General features: G+C 38.1%; 3 protein-coding genes across 7 annotated transcripts in view; 1 reads left to right on the plus strand and 2 right to left on the minus strand.

Annotated features, from left to right (window-relative positions):
- Nucleotides 1-2,292, minus strand: LOC306881466 (uncharacterized protein). 2 transcript variants are annotated; one of them, XM_079435584.1, is made up of 4 exons: nt 1,830-2,292; nt 1,550-1,703; nt 564-736; nt 1-482 (listed from the first exon to the last, which is right to left on the minus strand). In XM_079435584.1, exons 1-4 carry the CDS (start codon nt 1,977-1,979, stop codon nt 108-110), a joined length of 852 nt encoding a protein of 283 aa, XP_079291710.1. In that variant the 5' UTR covers nt 1,980-2,292; the 3' UTR covers nt 1-107. The 2 variants fall into 2 exon arrangements, with proteins under 2 accessions (XP_079291710.1, XP_079291709.1); XM_079435583.1 differs by having other exon boundaries at nt 1-736.
- A 529-nt stretch (nt 2,293-2,821) lies between these two features.
- Nucleotides 2,822-7,037, plus strand: LOC306881460 (target of EGR1 protein 1-like). Its single transcript, XM_079435572.1, has 7 exons — nt 2,822-3,287; nt 3,393-3,433; nt 3,507-3,603; nt 3,690-3,848; nt 3,932-4,191; nt 4,282-4,444; nt 6,331-7,037. The coding sequence occupies exons 1-7, from the start codon at nt 3,174-3,176 to the stop codon at nt 6,958-6,960; spliced, it is 1,464 nt and encodes a 487-aa protein (XP_079291698.1). The 5' UTR covers nt 2,822-3,173; the 3' UTR covers nt 6,961-7,037.
- A 155-nt stretch (nt 7,038-7,192) lies between these two features.
- The window catches only part of LOC306881457 (dual specificity testis-specific protein kinase 2-like), a 31,146-nt gene continuing 20,731 nt past the window's right edge, over nt 7,193-17,607 (minus strand). For all 4 annotated transcript variants that reach the window (XM_079435566.1, XM_079435565.1, XM_079435567.1 and 1 more), the window contains 7 exons: nt 14,863-15,009; nt 13,960-14,042; nt 12,784-12,868; nt 12,599-12,682; nt 12,379-12,465; nt 10,978-11,119; nt 7,193-9,205 (listed from right to left, as the gene is read on the minus strand). In XM_079435566.1, the coding sequence (XP_079291692.1) occupies nt 8,301-9,205; nt 10,978-11,119; nt 12,379-12,465; nt 12,599-12,682; nt 12,784-12,868; nt 13,960-14,042; nt 14,863-15,009 (1,533 nt within the window). In that variant the 3' untranslated portion in view covers nt 7,193-8,300. The remainder of the gene's footprint in view (nt 9,206-10,977; nt 11,120-12,378; nt 12,466-12,598; nt 12,683-12,783; nt 12,869-13,959; nt 14,043-14,862; nt 15,010-17,607) is intronic.

Here is a 17,607-nt window from a genome sequence, read left to right on the forward strand (position 1 = left end):
AATAATTTAACCCAGTAAACACACATCCTCTGCGAGTCCCGCTGTAGCTTCGCCTTTGGCTGGTTTAACAGTCATGCATTAGTGCAGTTTCTTACAAACACAGTGTGTCAGGTCATGACTCCAATCAATCCTTCATCGTTCGTCACGTTGCCCTCTGGACTGTCACAAGCTGTTATGATGCCCAGGCCGAGCTCTGCCAGTTCGTCCTGCATACTTGTGGTCACCATCATTTTGGGCTCCAGCCGATTGCAAAGCGTCCTGTATGAAGGCAAAGGGTAGCCCAGTTCCCTTAGATACTCGTATCCTTTAACCCCCACTGCGCAGCGGATTTTACGGGCTGTCAGTAAAGTGTCATGGGACCACACTGCCCTCCGAGAACGCTTGGCCAACGTTAGGGCGCGTATCTGATCCTCAAACAGGAACACCTGCAGCCCCTTCTCTATTTTACTCAGTTTGTAAAGACGTTTCTTCATCTCCTCTGCCTGTACAACAAAGAAATGGCAAAATGTGCTTTCAATTGCTAGTATGTACAATCTATATTGATTTCTAAGAATGAATGTTACCTCTCTCTGTAGTCTGACTGTGTGTTGCTGTTGCTGCTCCAGTTTGGTTTTATAATGTTGACAGAGAGAACAGGGTCGCTCCTCGTCTGTCCTCTGAACCCCATCCTCCTCTGAATCCACTGGGGGCTGTCGGCGGGCATATCCATGGTCCCCCATGTTCAAGTCCTTTTCCACTACATTAACAACATAATATGCACACAAAGTGACCTCAAAGGTACTATTCATCCCCAAAATTTTCATCAGCGTTCTTAATGACATAACCCTTGAATGTGTGACTAACATGGAGGGATCTCTAAAAGGTGATTTACAGTTATTGAGATATTGGATATTTAACATTGTAAATTTACTTCATATAAGTACGGTAAGTTTTCATACATATACAAATTAATACACCAGTACATAGTGCTTTAAAAATGGCAAAAAGTGAATTGGCTCAAATATTGGACCCTGGACCACAAAACAAGTCATAAGTAGCACTGATATATTTGTAATAATAGCCAACAATACACTGTGTGGGTCAAAATTATAGATTTTTCTTTTATGCCAAAAATCATTAGGCTATTAAGTAAAGATTGTTCCATGAAGACATTTTGTAAATGTCCAACTGTAAATAAATCAAAACTTAATTTTTGATTAGTAATAGGTCTATGCATTGCTAAGGACTTAATTTGTTCAACTTTAAAGGTATTCTCAATATTTAGATTTTTTGGCACCCTCAGATTCCAGATTTTCAAATAGCTGTATCTTAACAAACCATGCATCAATGGAAAGCTTATTTATTTAGCTTTCAGATGAATCTCTATTTCCAAAATGGACACTTAAGACTGGTTTTGTGGTCCAGCGTCACATACACAGAGTAGGGGATTGGAGGAAAAAAACAACATGGGAGGAAAAAAAAATCTAAAAGCAATGAAATATAAATTTTCATCCCTTCTTATATTTTTCCATCACCTTCTCCCCTTGAGGCTCCGTATTAATAACTTTACCTGGCTCATTTTTAACAGGTAACACTACTTGAGGGGTGACAGGAGAGGGAGGGTCGGGTACATTGAACAGTGTGGGGATTGCGTTGGGTTTGAGTTTCCTTCCCCCTGCTGGTGATCTGGCGATCTCCTCAAACTGGCTTTCTTCAAAGTGGTCCTGCAAGTAATGGAAATGAAGCTTTATGACAAAAGTACACATATACGCTTACATAAAAAGGATGCCAGAAGAATGAATTCATTGTTGTCTTTTGCAGAATTTAATAGTCGCATGCTTTTCACTTGCCTGGCACAGTCTGGAGCAGGGAGTCGGTACAAAATCACGCCGACAGTTTACAAGCCACTTTCTCATGCGCACGGGGTCTTTCGGAAAGCGAAAGAGCTGCTTTCCAATAGTTGTAGAGTTCGAGCAGTTTGGAGCGGAGCATCCACCCATTTTTATTTACATTCGCCAAATGTTTAACTTATCATCTGGGCACAACAACGGTGACACGTAGCGGACTGCTAGCAGAGGACTTAGCAGGTGTATTATTAAAAATACTTTACAATTCAGAAAAAAGATACAGGAGTTATTTTATCAGACGCACGCAGTGACTTTACGGGCGGCCTCTTTAATGCAATGAGTATAAAATGCGATTTCTTAAGACGAATATGTTTTACTAGTAAGTGAAATGTAGAGTTTGTTTGAGCCAAAATGGCGTCGGTAACTTCGGTAGGCTACTTGATGACGCGTTATCTGAGAGTTGTCTTTAGTTATGCCTGTATAAAATTCGTTCACATTTAGCACTTATTGTGACAAAGGGATAAATAATAAGTTAAAATATTTTTCCCCCTTATTTTCATGAACGATGCAAAACAATCGTTTAATTTAGCTTTTACCACACGTTCCTTATTCAAGTCTAGATTCATTTCTGATTACATTTATTTTTTCAGCTGGCCTGATTATTATTCTTTTTATTATTCTTTTTTTTTTTTGTTCAGTAGTATTTAATTCAGTAACAACAGTTAAATACAAAACAAAAACTACGTAACAGTCCAAAGAATGTAAGAGAAAGAACAAAACAATACAGAATAAACATACAATCGTATATATATATATATATATATATATATATATATATATATATATATATATATATATATATATATATATATATATATTGCTTTTTTTTTCTTAATCTGTCAAGTCCATTTTAAAGTAGGTAATTTATGATATTTTCATATGTACATCACACTCCGGTCCAGTAGGTAGCGGAAACGCGCCTTATGCCAATCTTCGTAAAACATAGAAGAAACTCCAGCCGGAAGTTTACAAACTCACATGTTATACACACGGGAGGTGTGAAAAACAGATTTACGACGTTTAAGGAGTAAAAATAGGAGCAGCTGGAAAAACGTGAAAACTAGACACTTAAAATGATGGAAACACGTGCATTATAGATATGGTCGACTATAATTTGTTTTACTCTCCGACATTTTCAGCACTTGTACAGTATCAGCATTGACAGCAAAATCATTTTTGTTATACTTGAGTTAGGGCGCGATTAGAGAGAAGGTCTGTTGTTCAGTAAAGACCAGTAAGAAAGTCCCTGTGTTTAGCAAATGTTAGTTTATCGGGTGAATTTCTATAATGTCATCCTCAATGATAGTCCCAGTCATAGATGTACAGGGAAACAACTTTAAGGAGTTGTGGGCAGCAATGGTGATAGCCATTAAAACATCTTCATTCATCGCCATTGATACGGTAAGAAAAAGGACATACTATATTTATAAACAAAACCGAAAGTTAAAATTGAAGTGTAAAATTCTGAAATGGAACAAGATTATTCATGTATGCGGTCTCTTGTAGGAACTGAGTGGTCTTGGATCAAGGAAAGCTCTTCTAGCTGAGTGAGTTGAATGATTAAAATATCCTAAAAAGACTGGAAAAGTGGCAATTTGAACTTTTTTCTTTTCTTTCAAGATCCATTGAAGACAGGTACAAAGCCATATGCCATGCAGCTCGCACACGCTCCATACTTTCATTGGGCTTTGCTTGTTATAAAAAGCTTGACGACAAAGTAAGTCTCTGCCATTAACATTATTTTTTAATTCTGAATGCAAAAATGGACATTTACATTGATTTTTGTACATTTCTTGTTTCTAGGCGGACCGCACATACCTGGTCCAGGTTTACAATCTGACCTTGCTTTGTTCAGAAGAGTACATCATTGAACCTCAGTCAGTGCAGTTCCTTGTACAACACGGATTTGACTTCAACAAACAATATGCTGAAGGCATTTCTTATTATAAGGGTAATGATAAAGTGAGTATGATTGAACCTTTAACAAAAACATTGATATTTTCAGATTAGGAGACTTAAGTAGGTGTATTCTGTGCTTGTTTTAGGGAGGTGATGCCCATGGGGTAAACATGCGCTCCTTGTTCGTAGAACTGCTTAGGGCCAACAAGCCCATAGTGGTCCATAATGGTCTGATAGACATGGTCTTCTTGTACCAATGCTTCTATGCCCATCTTCCTGATCGCCTGGACACCTTCATTGCCGATCTGTCCCAGATGTTTCCCTCAGGCATATATGACACTAAGTATGCCACGGAGTATGAGCTGCGGTTTACAGCCTCATACCTGGAATATGCCTATAAGAAGTGGTAAGTGGAATATCTCTATATCAAAAGTACAAAAAGTGTACATGTTTGTGCAGTGCCTAAAATTTCAGGTATTTTCTTTGTCCTCCACAGTAAGTTGGAAAATAGAAAAGCCATTGCAGGAGGTGGCAATGGGAGTCATGTGTTCCTAGAGTTTTGTAAATATACAGGCAACATGCAGAGCTACATAGACTACAGGTCTTGCTTGGACAACGAGAATCAGGATGGTGACCTCAACATCTGTGTTCAGTTCTCTGTGAGTTTCTCCAATTCAAAGTCAAGAGTTTTTGTTAGACAGAAATTAGTTATATTATGAAAAAATATTTCATTTAAATGCTGTTCTATTGAACTTTCTATTAATTAAAAATATATTTCTGTGTATATTGGGACATCGACACAATTCTAAAATGTTTGTCTCTATACACCACCACAATGGATTTCAAATGAAACGAACAAGATGTACTTTAACTGCAGACTGTCAGCTTTAATTTGAGGGTATTTACATCCAAATCAGGTGAACGGTGTAGGAATTACAACAGTTTGCATATGTGCCTCCCACTTGTTAAGGGACCAAAAGTAATGGGACAGAATAATAATCAAATCAAACTTTCACTTTTTAATACTTGGTTGCAAATCCTTTGCAGTCAATTACAGCCTGAAGTCTGGAACGCATAGACATCACCAGACGCTGGGTTTCATCCCTGGTGATGCTCTGCCATGCCTCTACTGCAACCGTCTTCAGTTCCTGCTTGTTCTTGGGGCATTTTCCCTTCAGTTTTGTCTTCAGCAAGTGAAATGGATGCTCAATCGGATTCAGGTCAGGTGATTGACTTGGCCATTGCATAACAGTCCACTTCTTTCCCTTCAAAAACTCTTTGGTTGCTTTTGCAGTATGCTTTGGGTCATTGTCCATCTGGAATGTGAAGCGCCGTCCAGTGAGTTCTTAAGCATTTGGCTGAATATGAGCAGATAATATTGCCCGAAACACTTCAGAATTCATCCTGCTGCTTTTGTCACATCATCAATAAATACAAGAGAACCAGTTCCACTGGCAGCCATACATGCCCACGCCATGACACTACCACCACCATGCTTCACTGATGAGGTGGTATGCTTAAGATCATGAGCAGTTCCTTTCCTTCTCCATACTCTTCTCTTCCCATCACTCTGGTACAAGTTGATCTTGGTCTCATCTGTCCATAGGATGTTGTTCCAGAACTGTGAAGGCTTTTTTAGATGTCGTTTGGCAAACTCTAATCTGGCCTTCCTGTTTTTGAGGCTCACCAATGGTTTACATCTTGTGGTGAACCCTCTGTATTCACTCTGGTGAAGTCTTCTCTTGATTGTTGACTTTGACACACATACACCTACCTCCTGGAGAGTGTTCTTGATCTGGTCAACTGTTGTGAAGGGTGTTTTCTTCACCAGGGAAAGAATTCTTCGGTCATCCACCACAGTTGTTTTCCGTGGTCTTCCGGGTCTTTTGGTGTTGCTGAGCTCACCGGTGCGTTCCTTCTTTTTAAGAATGTTCCAAACAGTTGTTTTGGCCATGCCTAATGTTTTTGCTATCTCTCTGATGGGTTTGTTTTGTTTTTTTCAGCCTAATGATGGCTTGCTTCACTGATAGTGACAGCTCTTTGGCTCTCATCTTGACAGTTGACAGCAACAGATTCCAAATGCAAATAGCACACTTGAAATTAACTCTGGACCTTTTATCTGCTCATTGTAATTGGGATAATGAGGGAATAACACACACCTGGCCATGGAACAGCTGAGAAGCCAATTGTCCCATTACTTTTGGTCCCTTAACAAGTGCGAGGCACATATGCAAACTGTTGTAATTCCTACACCGTTCACCTGATTTGGATGTAAAAACCCTCAAATTAAAGCTGACAGTCTGCAGTTAAAGTCAGTATTAGTTTCATTTGAAATCCATTGTGGTGATGCATAGAGCCAAAAATGTTAGAATTGTGTCGATGTCCCAATATTTATGGACCTGACTGTAAATAGTTATATATTCTAATTCTAATAGATTAACTTTTACTCAACCCTTTATGATAGTATTCCTTAGGCCTGAAGAGATGTTATTCTCCAAAATACAAAATTTAGTATGTGACACTCTGTAATTGTTTTTTGCTCTAGGCGTATGGATGGTGTCCTAATGGCTCTCAGTGCTCCATGTCACATGACACAGACCTTATAATCCAGCATGATGAGAAGACCAGAGAAGACAAGAGGAAGAAAAGGAAGCGCAAGAATAAAAAGAAAGGTTCTCAAGGGCCCTCTGAGACATGCAGTTCCCCAAAGGGCAAAAGGTCGCACTTTGAAGAGACTGAGCTGGACCAGGCAGTGCCCATATCTGAACATCAGGAGAAGACAGCAAGTTCTGAGGCAATAGATGCCACACATGCGCTTGAACCTGGGAAAGCGGCCAGCAAGAATGGAAATGAGGAATCTCAGCCAGAAGCGTCTTTTGAAGCTCCTGTTAGACCAAAAGAGAAGAAAGCGGAAGGAGGAACTCACAGAGCAGGGTTTGACGCTTTCATGACCGGCTATATTTTTGCTTATGCCAGAAATCTGACAGAAAACACAGAAGAATCCAGCACTGTTCCCCTCATCCCTGCATGTCTCAACAAGCTCTTCCTCAGTGGCAAGTCTGTTCCTCTACATGTAACCAAAAGCACCTTCTCCAAATCTTCAAAGGCTCACGTGCACAAGATGGACTACGTCTGGGGAAAAAGCATTGCTGTAAAACCTGAAGGAACTGTATAGAAACCTTTGATTATCAGATTTCAATTTTGTGTACATTTTTGGTCAAATAAAATCTAAGTTTTCTATGGTTTCCTGTCCAAGGCTTGTCTGCTTTTCCACTTCTGATTTATTTTAATCTAAATTAAGGCAGACAAGACTGTATTCTTGTAAGTGTACTAGACTAGATAGACTTTGTAGATACTATGAAAGAACCTTTGAAAGCTTGGTTTAGGTCATAAAGCAAAGCCAAAATAAAAATAAGACATTCAGAATTTATTTTAAACAAATGGGAATACACACATGCATTTAAACAATTAAAGCCATATAAATGGGGAAAATAAGTCCTGATCTGTCTTTGGTAGAAATATACAGCTCTGAATCAGTTACAAATCTACAATCTAAAAAGTTGAAAAAACAGTCAGGACTGAAAAATAGAGTTAAGAACAAACTAGCAAGAACTGACCATTTTCAACATGTACAGAACTCTATTCATCAGTTCATATAAACAACAACACAGTTTAAACAGTTCACAGACATAGTAAAATTACTTTTTCTCATAAATATCAAAATAAATCCTCTCTATAAAACTATCATGCCTTGGTTAAATATATTGCATAGAAATGTAGTGACAAATAACAGATAAAAAAAAAATTCAAACCATTTAACTTATTTCAAGTGCAATTACGATTTTAAGTAGGTACAGACATGGACTTTTTTTTTTTTTGAAGACCTGAGAGGTCAAGGAGTGAAAATGATCCTCGTTTTGAAATTACCATGGCACACACACCGTTAGTGTAGGATCAAAACAGGAGCTTTTTAAGATGCGAGACGACATGGAATGTTTGCTGCGTATTTTCTATGCCCATGCAGTGCAAAAAAGATTCAATAAGCTTTCTCCAAAGACACTTGCTCTTTGATAAATTCACTTGTTCTTTGATAAATTCTATAATTAGACACAGAAACTGGATACAGTTTGTGGACAAATAATAATAAAAAAACAAATGTGGCATGTGCAACCAATAACATGTATTACAAAATATCACAGAATGTGTCTCATCATTAGCCCTGTGTGAGGTGACGTCCAATGTATCTTCCACTGTTGGAGTTCTTCATAGTGTGATGGCTAACTACTACCACATGGACCGGATCAGTGTTTCACACCTCTGTTTCCTGCTCTTTTGATCAATCCAAGCCACCCTTTTAGCTTAAATTACAAGGGTTTACTTCACCAAAGGAAAAAATATATACAATTTATAATCGTATTAAATATTTAAAGAATATAATCTCAGTTCGCGTGGCATCTGATCAGCTCAAACTTGAGGAAGCGTCCTCAACCAGGCTGGTGTGTGCCCTTCAACCATCTAGATATCACATCTGGAGATGCGTTCTCCTGAAGATGTGTCTTTGCAGGCGGTGAGGACTATCGGACAGAGTTCCTGTGGCTCTACAGACATACTCAGCGTGAGCAAGTTCTTGTTGGAGATCATCAAGCCATCCTGGTCTTCAGCCTCCATGTCCTCGCATAAGCCACCGAGGCTTCCGTTCTGTATCTGGACTGTGTCCTTATCATCCGCAGGGCTACCTCTGCTGCTGGAGCAGTCCATGGCCTCCGCTTCTCCTCCTTCAGAGGGTAGCAGAGACGACCAGTCCTCTGCCGCTCCCACTTCCTCCTGTCTTTCGGCTCGCGGTTTGTACAGAGGGATCTCAGTAACAGCATACTTCTTAGCCCAGCTGCTCAATGCTTTTTGCTTGCTTGCACCGCCGGGCTGTCCGGCCTCGATTTTAGACGTGGGGTGAGATAAGAAGAAGACATCCGAGTGGGGCAGCTGGGGAGAGACAGGGAGAGAGTGGCACTGGCGACCGGGCAGCTGCCAGGTCTCCGGCCAGGATGGGGTGCAGTTGTTTCCGGAGGCTCCCGTGTTTGGATGAGGCTGGTATGAGCTTTGACTGCCGTGAGGTGAGTGCAAATCAAACATGAGCGAGAAGACCGACTTGCTGGGCATGTCGTAAAACTTGATCTTGCCACCTTTTAAGTCCTCTCTGGCACTGAAAGGGTTGACTTTCGGTTGCCCATGTGTGAAGCCCTTGGGTCCTGGGTTGTAGTAAGGGTCCTGGACGTTCACTTTGCGAGCGGGCTTACGAGAGAAAATGTCAGACTGGCTACGGGAAAGCCAGATGTTTCGACGTGGACGGGGGGACTTGGGTGGAATCTTGTCATCCTGAAAAACAAGAGGATTTAACCTCTTTATACCCTTTTCACCTGGACCTAGAATAACAGTAAGAGAGGGACATTAGGCACAGTGGGTAACATTATCTATCTGAGATTAATAAATGCTTTACAAGTATTGTTCATTGTTAATAGTAAATTCTATACGGATACATTTTAACATTTTAGCTCAATATAAAATGAAACTTCACTATCATTCCAAAGTTTGGGGTCAGTAATTATTATAATTTTTTAATTAAACTTAAAACTTTTATTCAGCAAGGATGCATTAAATTGACCAACAGTGACATTTCAAATGATACAAAAGATTTTAGTGCAAATAAACGCGGTTCTCCGTTTTTACCCGAAAATAGTAAAAACAGTTTCCACAAAAAAAACCTAAAAAAAACCTAAAAAAAAATAATAATAATAAATATATATATATATATATATATATATATATATAATTTAATAAATAAATACACATATACATACAGTATATAAAAAAACATTTTAATGTAATTTTGTCCTGTATTGTACTAAATGGTTTATTTCCTCCAGTCATTAGCCTACTCCAGTCTTCAGTGCCATGTGATCCTTCAGAAATTGTGCTAATGTGCTGATCTAATGCTCAAATAACATTTCTTATTTTTTCAGAATTCTTTGATGAATAGAAGGTAAAAAAAATTAAAATAATGAAATTTGACAAATATTAAAAACATTAACATTAAACAAAAATGCTATCTTTGTTTCTGTATTTATTAGAGAACAAAAAAAATTCACATCCTAAATGTAAATGAATTTGCATACTAGAGGCTATGAAATAAATATAGTGAATGAAACCACCTAGGACATGCTATTAAATTATGTTCAAAAATGGGTAAAAAACTAACATAATACAATCCAAAAACAAAACATGCTTTTTTTAAAGCAGGGGTTAAAATCACTACACTAAAAAAACAGGTGAATGTTAATTGATACAAGGAACACTCATCCAAAGACTAATTATATTAGCCTATATTTGATTTACTCCATTCTAATAGTCAGTTTACAGATACTGCTATCATAAAAAAATACACTTACCTGTAAGTTTAAAATTCTACATGGCACGTATAACATGTTACTGTAGCTATAACTATAACTACTGTATATTAACAAACGGTATTGCCTCATGCTATATTGTTAATAAAAATATATCAATGTCAAAATTTGATATACTTCATAGAAAAAAATATTTTGTAGTTTGCTGTCAATTTAATGGTTCTTGGCTGAATAAAAGTGTTAATATTTTTCTGACTCCAGACTTTTGAATGGTAGTATATGAGGCTCTAATCTCTTCTAGCTACACATTGTTTTGTGACTTATTCCTTGTTTGTTCAGGATATGAATTAGCACTAAACGGAAACTGGGCTGTGAGATTGCAAAGAAGAGAGGGAGAAAGTAAAAGCTGTGCATTATAAGTAATTCTCATAAGGAAAGGACATCCAATCCATAAAGCTCATAGACAAGATAGCGTTACTGTCTCCAATCCCATCAGTTTTCCAATCTCCTACTTATTGTCCCTGCGGTATTACATGGAAAGTGAGTGCTGGATGGGATGAGCAAAGCCTCAGGGGGCGACAGGACGTACTAGCTCTCTGTCAAAGCAACTCACTTCAAAGATGTGCTCAAAACACATCAAAGTTTTTGGTTTAGTGCCAGAAATAGTGAATGAAATATTATGCCATGGACACCTGTAGTTTTCATTTTCATATTGACAGTTTGCAGGTTAGACAAATCAATACTGGGAGTGAAATAAACGTGTTTGTGTATGTATGTGAATAAACACACACCTTTAGGCAAGGGTTTTTTCTCCACCTCTCCGGAGGTTAGTAGCATCCTCTCCCTCTCGGATTCGTCAGCTTTCAGCTTTTTCTGGATTTCTTCCAGCCTCTTTACTATATCTGGGAACGAGGGCCTGAGCTTTGGATCCATCTGGGATATAAGTGGAGGCAACAAGAACATCAAAACTCATCAGCATCTAATTCTAGAGGAGCGCCATGTTCTCACTTCTATTGCAAGAATGCTACACTGCACATATTACAGTGGGGCAGTTTCATTTTCATGCTGAAAACAACTAACAATGTTGTAGTTGCTCATCTGTTGATAACTGTGAAAATCTGTAAAATTACTTTTATATAATTATTTTATATTGTATTATATTATGCAAAATGGGTACACAACCATTCAAAACCATTTTGGGGTTAATAAGACCTTTATGTAAAACAGTTTAGTGTTTCACTCAGTTTCAATATGTCATGGATACTTGAAATATTTATAAGTAATCCTGATAGCATCTGTTCCTTGTTTGTATGTCGTTTATGGTGGTTTATTTTAGATTCTGGGGTTTGAAAAATGTAATACAAAAAAAATACAAAAACAATTTGGGGGTGATAAAAGGCTGCATTCATTTGTGAAAACAGTAATAGTTGGTACAGATCTAAAAGGCTTCAATATGTTTAAGCCACGATCCATTTTTCAGGATTACGATTCTATAAAATAAAAAGAATTTTTTTGAAACAGCAGTTTTTTGACATTATAAATGTCTTTACTTTTGATCAATTTAATGTGTCCTTGCTGAAGAAAAAAAAAGTTACTGAACTTACTTAATGTTACTGAACTAACTTTTGAATGGTAACATATATCATGAAACTATAACAATAGAATTAATAAATACAAATATAGTATATGGTAATAATATAATTAGGATCAAATACAGTTGTCAACATTTACCCCCGGTTTCACAGACAAGGCTTAAGCCTAGTCCTAGACTAAAATGTAAATCTTAGCTGTTTCAAATGAAATAAACTTGCACTGACTGATCTTAAAATATATCAGTGACTTTCTTTTGTCTCAAGATGCGCCCCAGTAATGTTTTTTTCTAAGCATGTTTATAAAAATTACTTAAATGTCCTAATTGAACTATGGCCTAATCCTGGCTTAGTCTAAGCCCTGTCTGTGAAACCGGGCCTTAAAGTTGTAAAATTTTTAAAATTGTACTATTGAAAAATAGGAAGTTCAAAAGAACAGCATTCATTTGAAATATAGAAGTCAACATTTGAAGTGGATCAAAACCTTTCATCAAAAGTACTTTGATGAACTTTTTTGATCCACTTCAAATGTTGACTACTGTACTTGGCGCTTTCTCAAAAGGACTACAAGAATCACTAATGGATTGATACAAAGAAACTCACATTGCAACAGTTGAAGGCAAGCTGCAGGAAGTCTGAAGGACAATCTCCAACCATGTGCTGGAAGGCGTGGTAATCTAAGCCAAAGTTCTGCAAGAATCAAATGTGGGGGGTAAATGTCACACTCAGGACAAAGCGGTTTTAATGACTAGCATAACAAGTGATATAGTTACAAAGTTTATCACCAAAACATTTGTTGGAGAGGTTTAAAATTACTACTCACTTCAGTGCGTGGTAGGTAGTCAGGGTCAGCCTGTATCCTTGCAATTATCTCACACAAAATAATGCCATACGAAAAGACATCAGCCTAGAAATGAATACAGAGAAATGATAATGTGTCCTGAAAGATCCTGGCAAGAAACAAGTCTTGTGATAGTGCTGAGTGTCAACTGCAACTGAGGATCTAACCTTCTCGTTATACGGCTCGTCTCTCAACACCTCTGGAGCCATCCAGAATGGGGATCCCACCACAGACAGCTTCTCCCCCTCAAAACTGAACACACAGAATAATGGTCAAAAGACATTGTATAAATACAGGCACTTAAGCACCCATAATGACTAAATGGCATCTGAAAGTTCAGCTGAGGCAGCAGTACTTTGAAAAGGGAAGTTTTTGAACAATTTGTGCTGAATAGGGAAGAGGTGACCAGTTTATCAACAACATGACTACTCAATTAGCTTTGTGTAATTAGCTTAGTTTCAATGTTTTTAGCGGCAGTGCTTTAAATAGAACTTTTGTCAGTCCATTTTAAACAACATTGTCTTAGCACATTTACATGAGCACGAATGCAGCATTCACCGCACATTTAAAGGGAAAGTTCACAGAGAAATTAAAATTCTGTCATCCATTACAAAGACTTTCATTCATTTTTTGAAACACAAATGAAAATATTTTTTAATAAAACTTGTCTTTAAGACACAAGATAATTTAGGCTTGATGTGTGAGCACAAACTTCATTGGTTTCTGCCAAAGCTCAAACTTGCTTACGTGATTTACAAGATCAAATCTTGTTTTCGCACATCGGGCAAGCATGTTTGAGCTTCCACATTTACATATTTCTGATGTGCTCTATGTATGTGCATCACCTGCAATCGGCTTTATCCCATCATGCTCAGTTTATCTGCTTTTGAAAGCACATCTTGAAAATGTTATGCAAGCATTACCTAAAAAATTAGACCAATTGTTGTCCGGTGAACCTGAAATCAGTCTAATTACACAAAGCTTCCAGTTTAAAGAGATTAATTGACTAGTTGTTCAGGTAACCAAATCAACTACTCGTTTTAATTGCAAATATGTAGTATTGCGCTAGAAGTGAGGAGGTCATGGGAGAGGAAGGGTCTTGAGCTGCTCTGGTATTATTAGCTCTCTTAAAAGTTGACTTTGGACGGTATGTTCCTTCCAAATCAGATAGCACCACCCCCTGCCAGTACTCCTCGCATCTCACCATTGCTTCCTTTCAGATTGCCATTAACAAAACAGAAGGATGCCCACTCTGTTGCTGTTATAGTCAGCACATAGGCAACTGAGTGAAATTTGCACTTGCTTTACTTATATTGTAAGTCTCCACGTTGCCTGTTACTCACTCATGACTGGGGATTTTCTCAGCAAGGCCGAAGTCTCCAACAATCGCAGTGTAGCCATTCTCATCAGACTTTATCAGGCAGTTCTGAGAGAACATCAAAAGGAAGAAACAGTAACTAGAGGAACATATTGCTCCTCCCACAGGATACCTTACACTCGAGATTCAGTCAATTAGAATCACTTAAACAGAAAGTAATGATGTAGCAAGGAAAGCCACGGGGGTGATTCCCACAGCGTATAATTATGGGAAGTCCCACAAGTGCTTAGGAGAGAACGCAACAGCTGGAGGTAGAGACAGCATGTCAGCACATGCCACCAACAAAAGCCCTGTGAAGACTAAATCAAAGCACCTGTTTCAATGCTGACTGATATAGTCTTCTTGTTTATAAAGTTACATCATTAAACCCACAGGACAAGTGTACCATCAGTACATCCTGTAATTGCCTATCTTCATAAAGCTTCATAAATTTAATAAAATCATGCAATGACTATATTAAATTACATACCACCGTTCATAAGTGTTGTATCAGTAAGATTTTTTTTTTATTAATTAATACTTTTATTCAGCAAAGAAGCACTGTATTTGTCAAAAGCGACAGTGAAGGCATTTATAATGTGATAAAAATTCTCTCTCAAATAAAGTTATTTGATATCTTTTGAACTATCTGTTCATGGAAGAAGGTAGCATGACTTACAATGTTTTCAACATTGATAATGACGATAATATGTTTCTTGAGCACAAAATCCACATACTAGAACGATCTCAGAAGGATCATGTGACACTGAAGACTGTATTAATTGCTGCTGAAAAGTCTGGTCATCGCAGGAATAAATAAACTTTAAAATACATTAAAATGGAAAATGTCATGATTACAGGCAATAAATATGATGACAGAGTCCTGCACCTTGGAGGTGAGATCTCTGTGAAAAATGCCCTTGGAGTGTAGGTAACTGAGGCCCATAGCGATTTCTAAGGCCAGTTTGACCCGTGTGGCCCAGCTCAGGTACTTATTGCCGTCCAGCAGCTGCTCCAAGTTGCCACCATTAATATACTGAAAAAATAAAAAGAGAGAAGACATATCATGTGACAAATATCTTCTTTGTAGCCCTCAAATGCTCCATATTGTTTTCAAGAGGGGACAATAGATAGGATGATGGTTTAAATTTGACTGGGTACTCAAAAATGCAATGCACAAGACTCTGAATCTGATATAATAATTATCTGATATGTACAACAATAATGTGCAATAATGAAATCTGTAGCAACTTTAATCTTTGCATCATGGGGATTATAATTATTTTGATGGTCACAGTACTTTGTGTTTACAACACCGAAGTGAATCCAATCAGTATCTTGTGGGTAAAAGTATTCCATGGCAATTCTCAAGTGGATTGGTTTTCAAGTCACAAAAGCGTGTAAATTAGCAGAGCCCAGCAGGATCCCTTTAAGTGCTTCTGTCTCACATAGTAAATTTGCATGACAGCGCCATCTAATAATTAGCCAATTATTCTGCAAGAGACATTAACTATTCTTTTGCAGCAGTGAATGGTTTATGTCTGATTAACTTTAAAACAAGTCTGAGAGATTAGCGAATGTGGCACACGTTACTAACTAGGAGCCTGATGCATTCACCACGGGGCACTGGTCTCAACAGCGTCCTAATTTTGGGTTGCCTGAAATGATCTGTGCTGACAGATAAAGGGCTCCACATTTAGCTAACAAAATTAGCCACAGCTGACTAAACAGAGAAGAACTTAGTATGCAGTCAGCGCAGCGAGGTATCAACTGGCACCTTCCAGTTTACCAAAAATCTCCCGACTCAGGTTGTCAACAGACATACTCCTCGGCCCTTCATCCATTTTAATGGCTGCTACCATATAATCTGAGTGAGTAAAATAACCATAAAGGGTTGTGCCTTTGTAGTCTAAGGACTCACATTTGCAGGCAAAAGTAGAATCTTGAGGTACAATTCACTCTCTCGTTACTCTCTCAATATTTGCTGTCCACAGCATAACCTTAAGATCAACATTTACAAAAAACACAAGCAAACATCTAATTATCTGAATTCCCTGGAACTTTGACAAAATTAACACTTTGCCCTGTCCCAACTTGCACACTCAGCTCTCTTGGTCCTCCAATGAGTCAACACTTTCCTGCATGGGATGTTGGCCAATAGTACGCTGTAAAGCTCAACAAAAATGTCAAGGACACATAGCAGCATAATGTAAAAGCATTTTTCAGTTATCAATCCTGTTTTAGAAACAAACAATTTGCAAGCAGCTGTAATTTATTCTGTAAGCAAAAGTGTGTGGAGGGGACTAAGGAAAAGCTACACTTGGAACATATGCATGTATGAAGACCGGGACATTTGTACATAGTAGATAGTCAGCTAAGCCAAATCTGGCTGGTTGTTCCATCTAATCTCATTTCTCCCTCTTCTTACAGACCTGATCTCATGCCCAACATCAATTACAAACGCAGGTCAGGAAATCTTTAATTTGGAAGTGCTCTGTTGGCTTAATTTTTCAGTGGGTTAAAGCTAGTCCTACGTTACACCATTTGGTCAGCGTTGACTATCTGACAAAAAGGAGTAGCCCAGATTAGATCTAAAGCTGTGCTACTTCAGGTGATTAGGTGACTGATGTATATGCCTATATAGATCTAATCCTCTTGGTGAAACTGTAACTTTGAGTGTGTTGGGTGCTGATGCAGGCTACAACAAATGATGGAAACCTTCCTGCGGGGCTGATTTCATTACTGTTGAGTGATGAGAGAGCTCATTTAATACACTGTCAACTCACTCAGCGGCTCTTAAATGAAGTGTCTTTATGGGAAAAAAATGACCGGGAATTCTTAATAGCATAAGCAACATAAGGCCTCAATGGCTTTGAAAAATAGTATAATCCCTCAGCAGGCCAGTGATTACCACTGCACTAATACTTCTTTCTGTCAACATGCATCAAGACAGGAGAGCAAAGGTCACAGGGTGGTAAGAACAAGTGACCTGCGATGATTTAAACTGAAATGGAAATGATAACAGTATTGGAATTTCAAGGAAAAAACAAACAAAAACACTCGTGTCACATATCCAGAACCGGTATCAAAGACACACTAGTACATAGTGTTTACTAGGCTGTTTGTAGTGAACTATTATATAAAACTAAGCTTCCTCTAATGCATTTGTTCTCAACTGGGGGCCAGGGCCCACTGAGGGCCTCAGAAAGCTTCCAAAAAAGCCTGAAAATGACTTCAAAAGACAAAACAAAACATTGCTGTGCTTAATACCCACTCACACACTCAATGAACTGACGTTTATAGTGATTTATGTACATTATACCTAATTTATTTAAATACCTAAACATTTTATTTATATATAAACTACTTCAAGTTTTAACTGGATTTTTAAACTGACTCATTTCCTGCTTAAGTAAAACCCCTCTTTCCTGTGAAATCAGTGTTCATCTAGACTAGAGCACAAGATTATATAGCACAGTAACATTCATACAAGCATAATACACCCACACAGTTTGAGATGGTAAAAATACAACATGCCTAAGGGGACTGCCGGTGGGCTCTCTAATAGAATATTTCCCCTCGGGACACTGTGAACAAAGACTAAACTGTTCAATGTCACAGTTGATTCACAGGG

This window comes from Barbus barbus (assembly GCF_936440315.1).
Source record: "Barbus barbus genome assembly, chromosome: 15".
NCBI classification, from domain to species: Eukaryota; Metazoa; Chordata; class Actinopteri; order Cypriniformes; family Cyprinidae; genus Barbus; species Barbus barbus.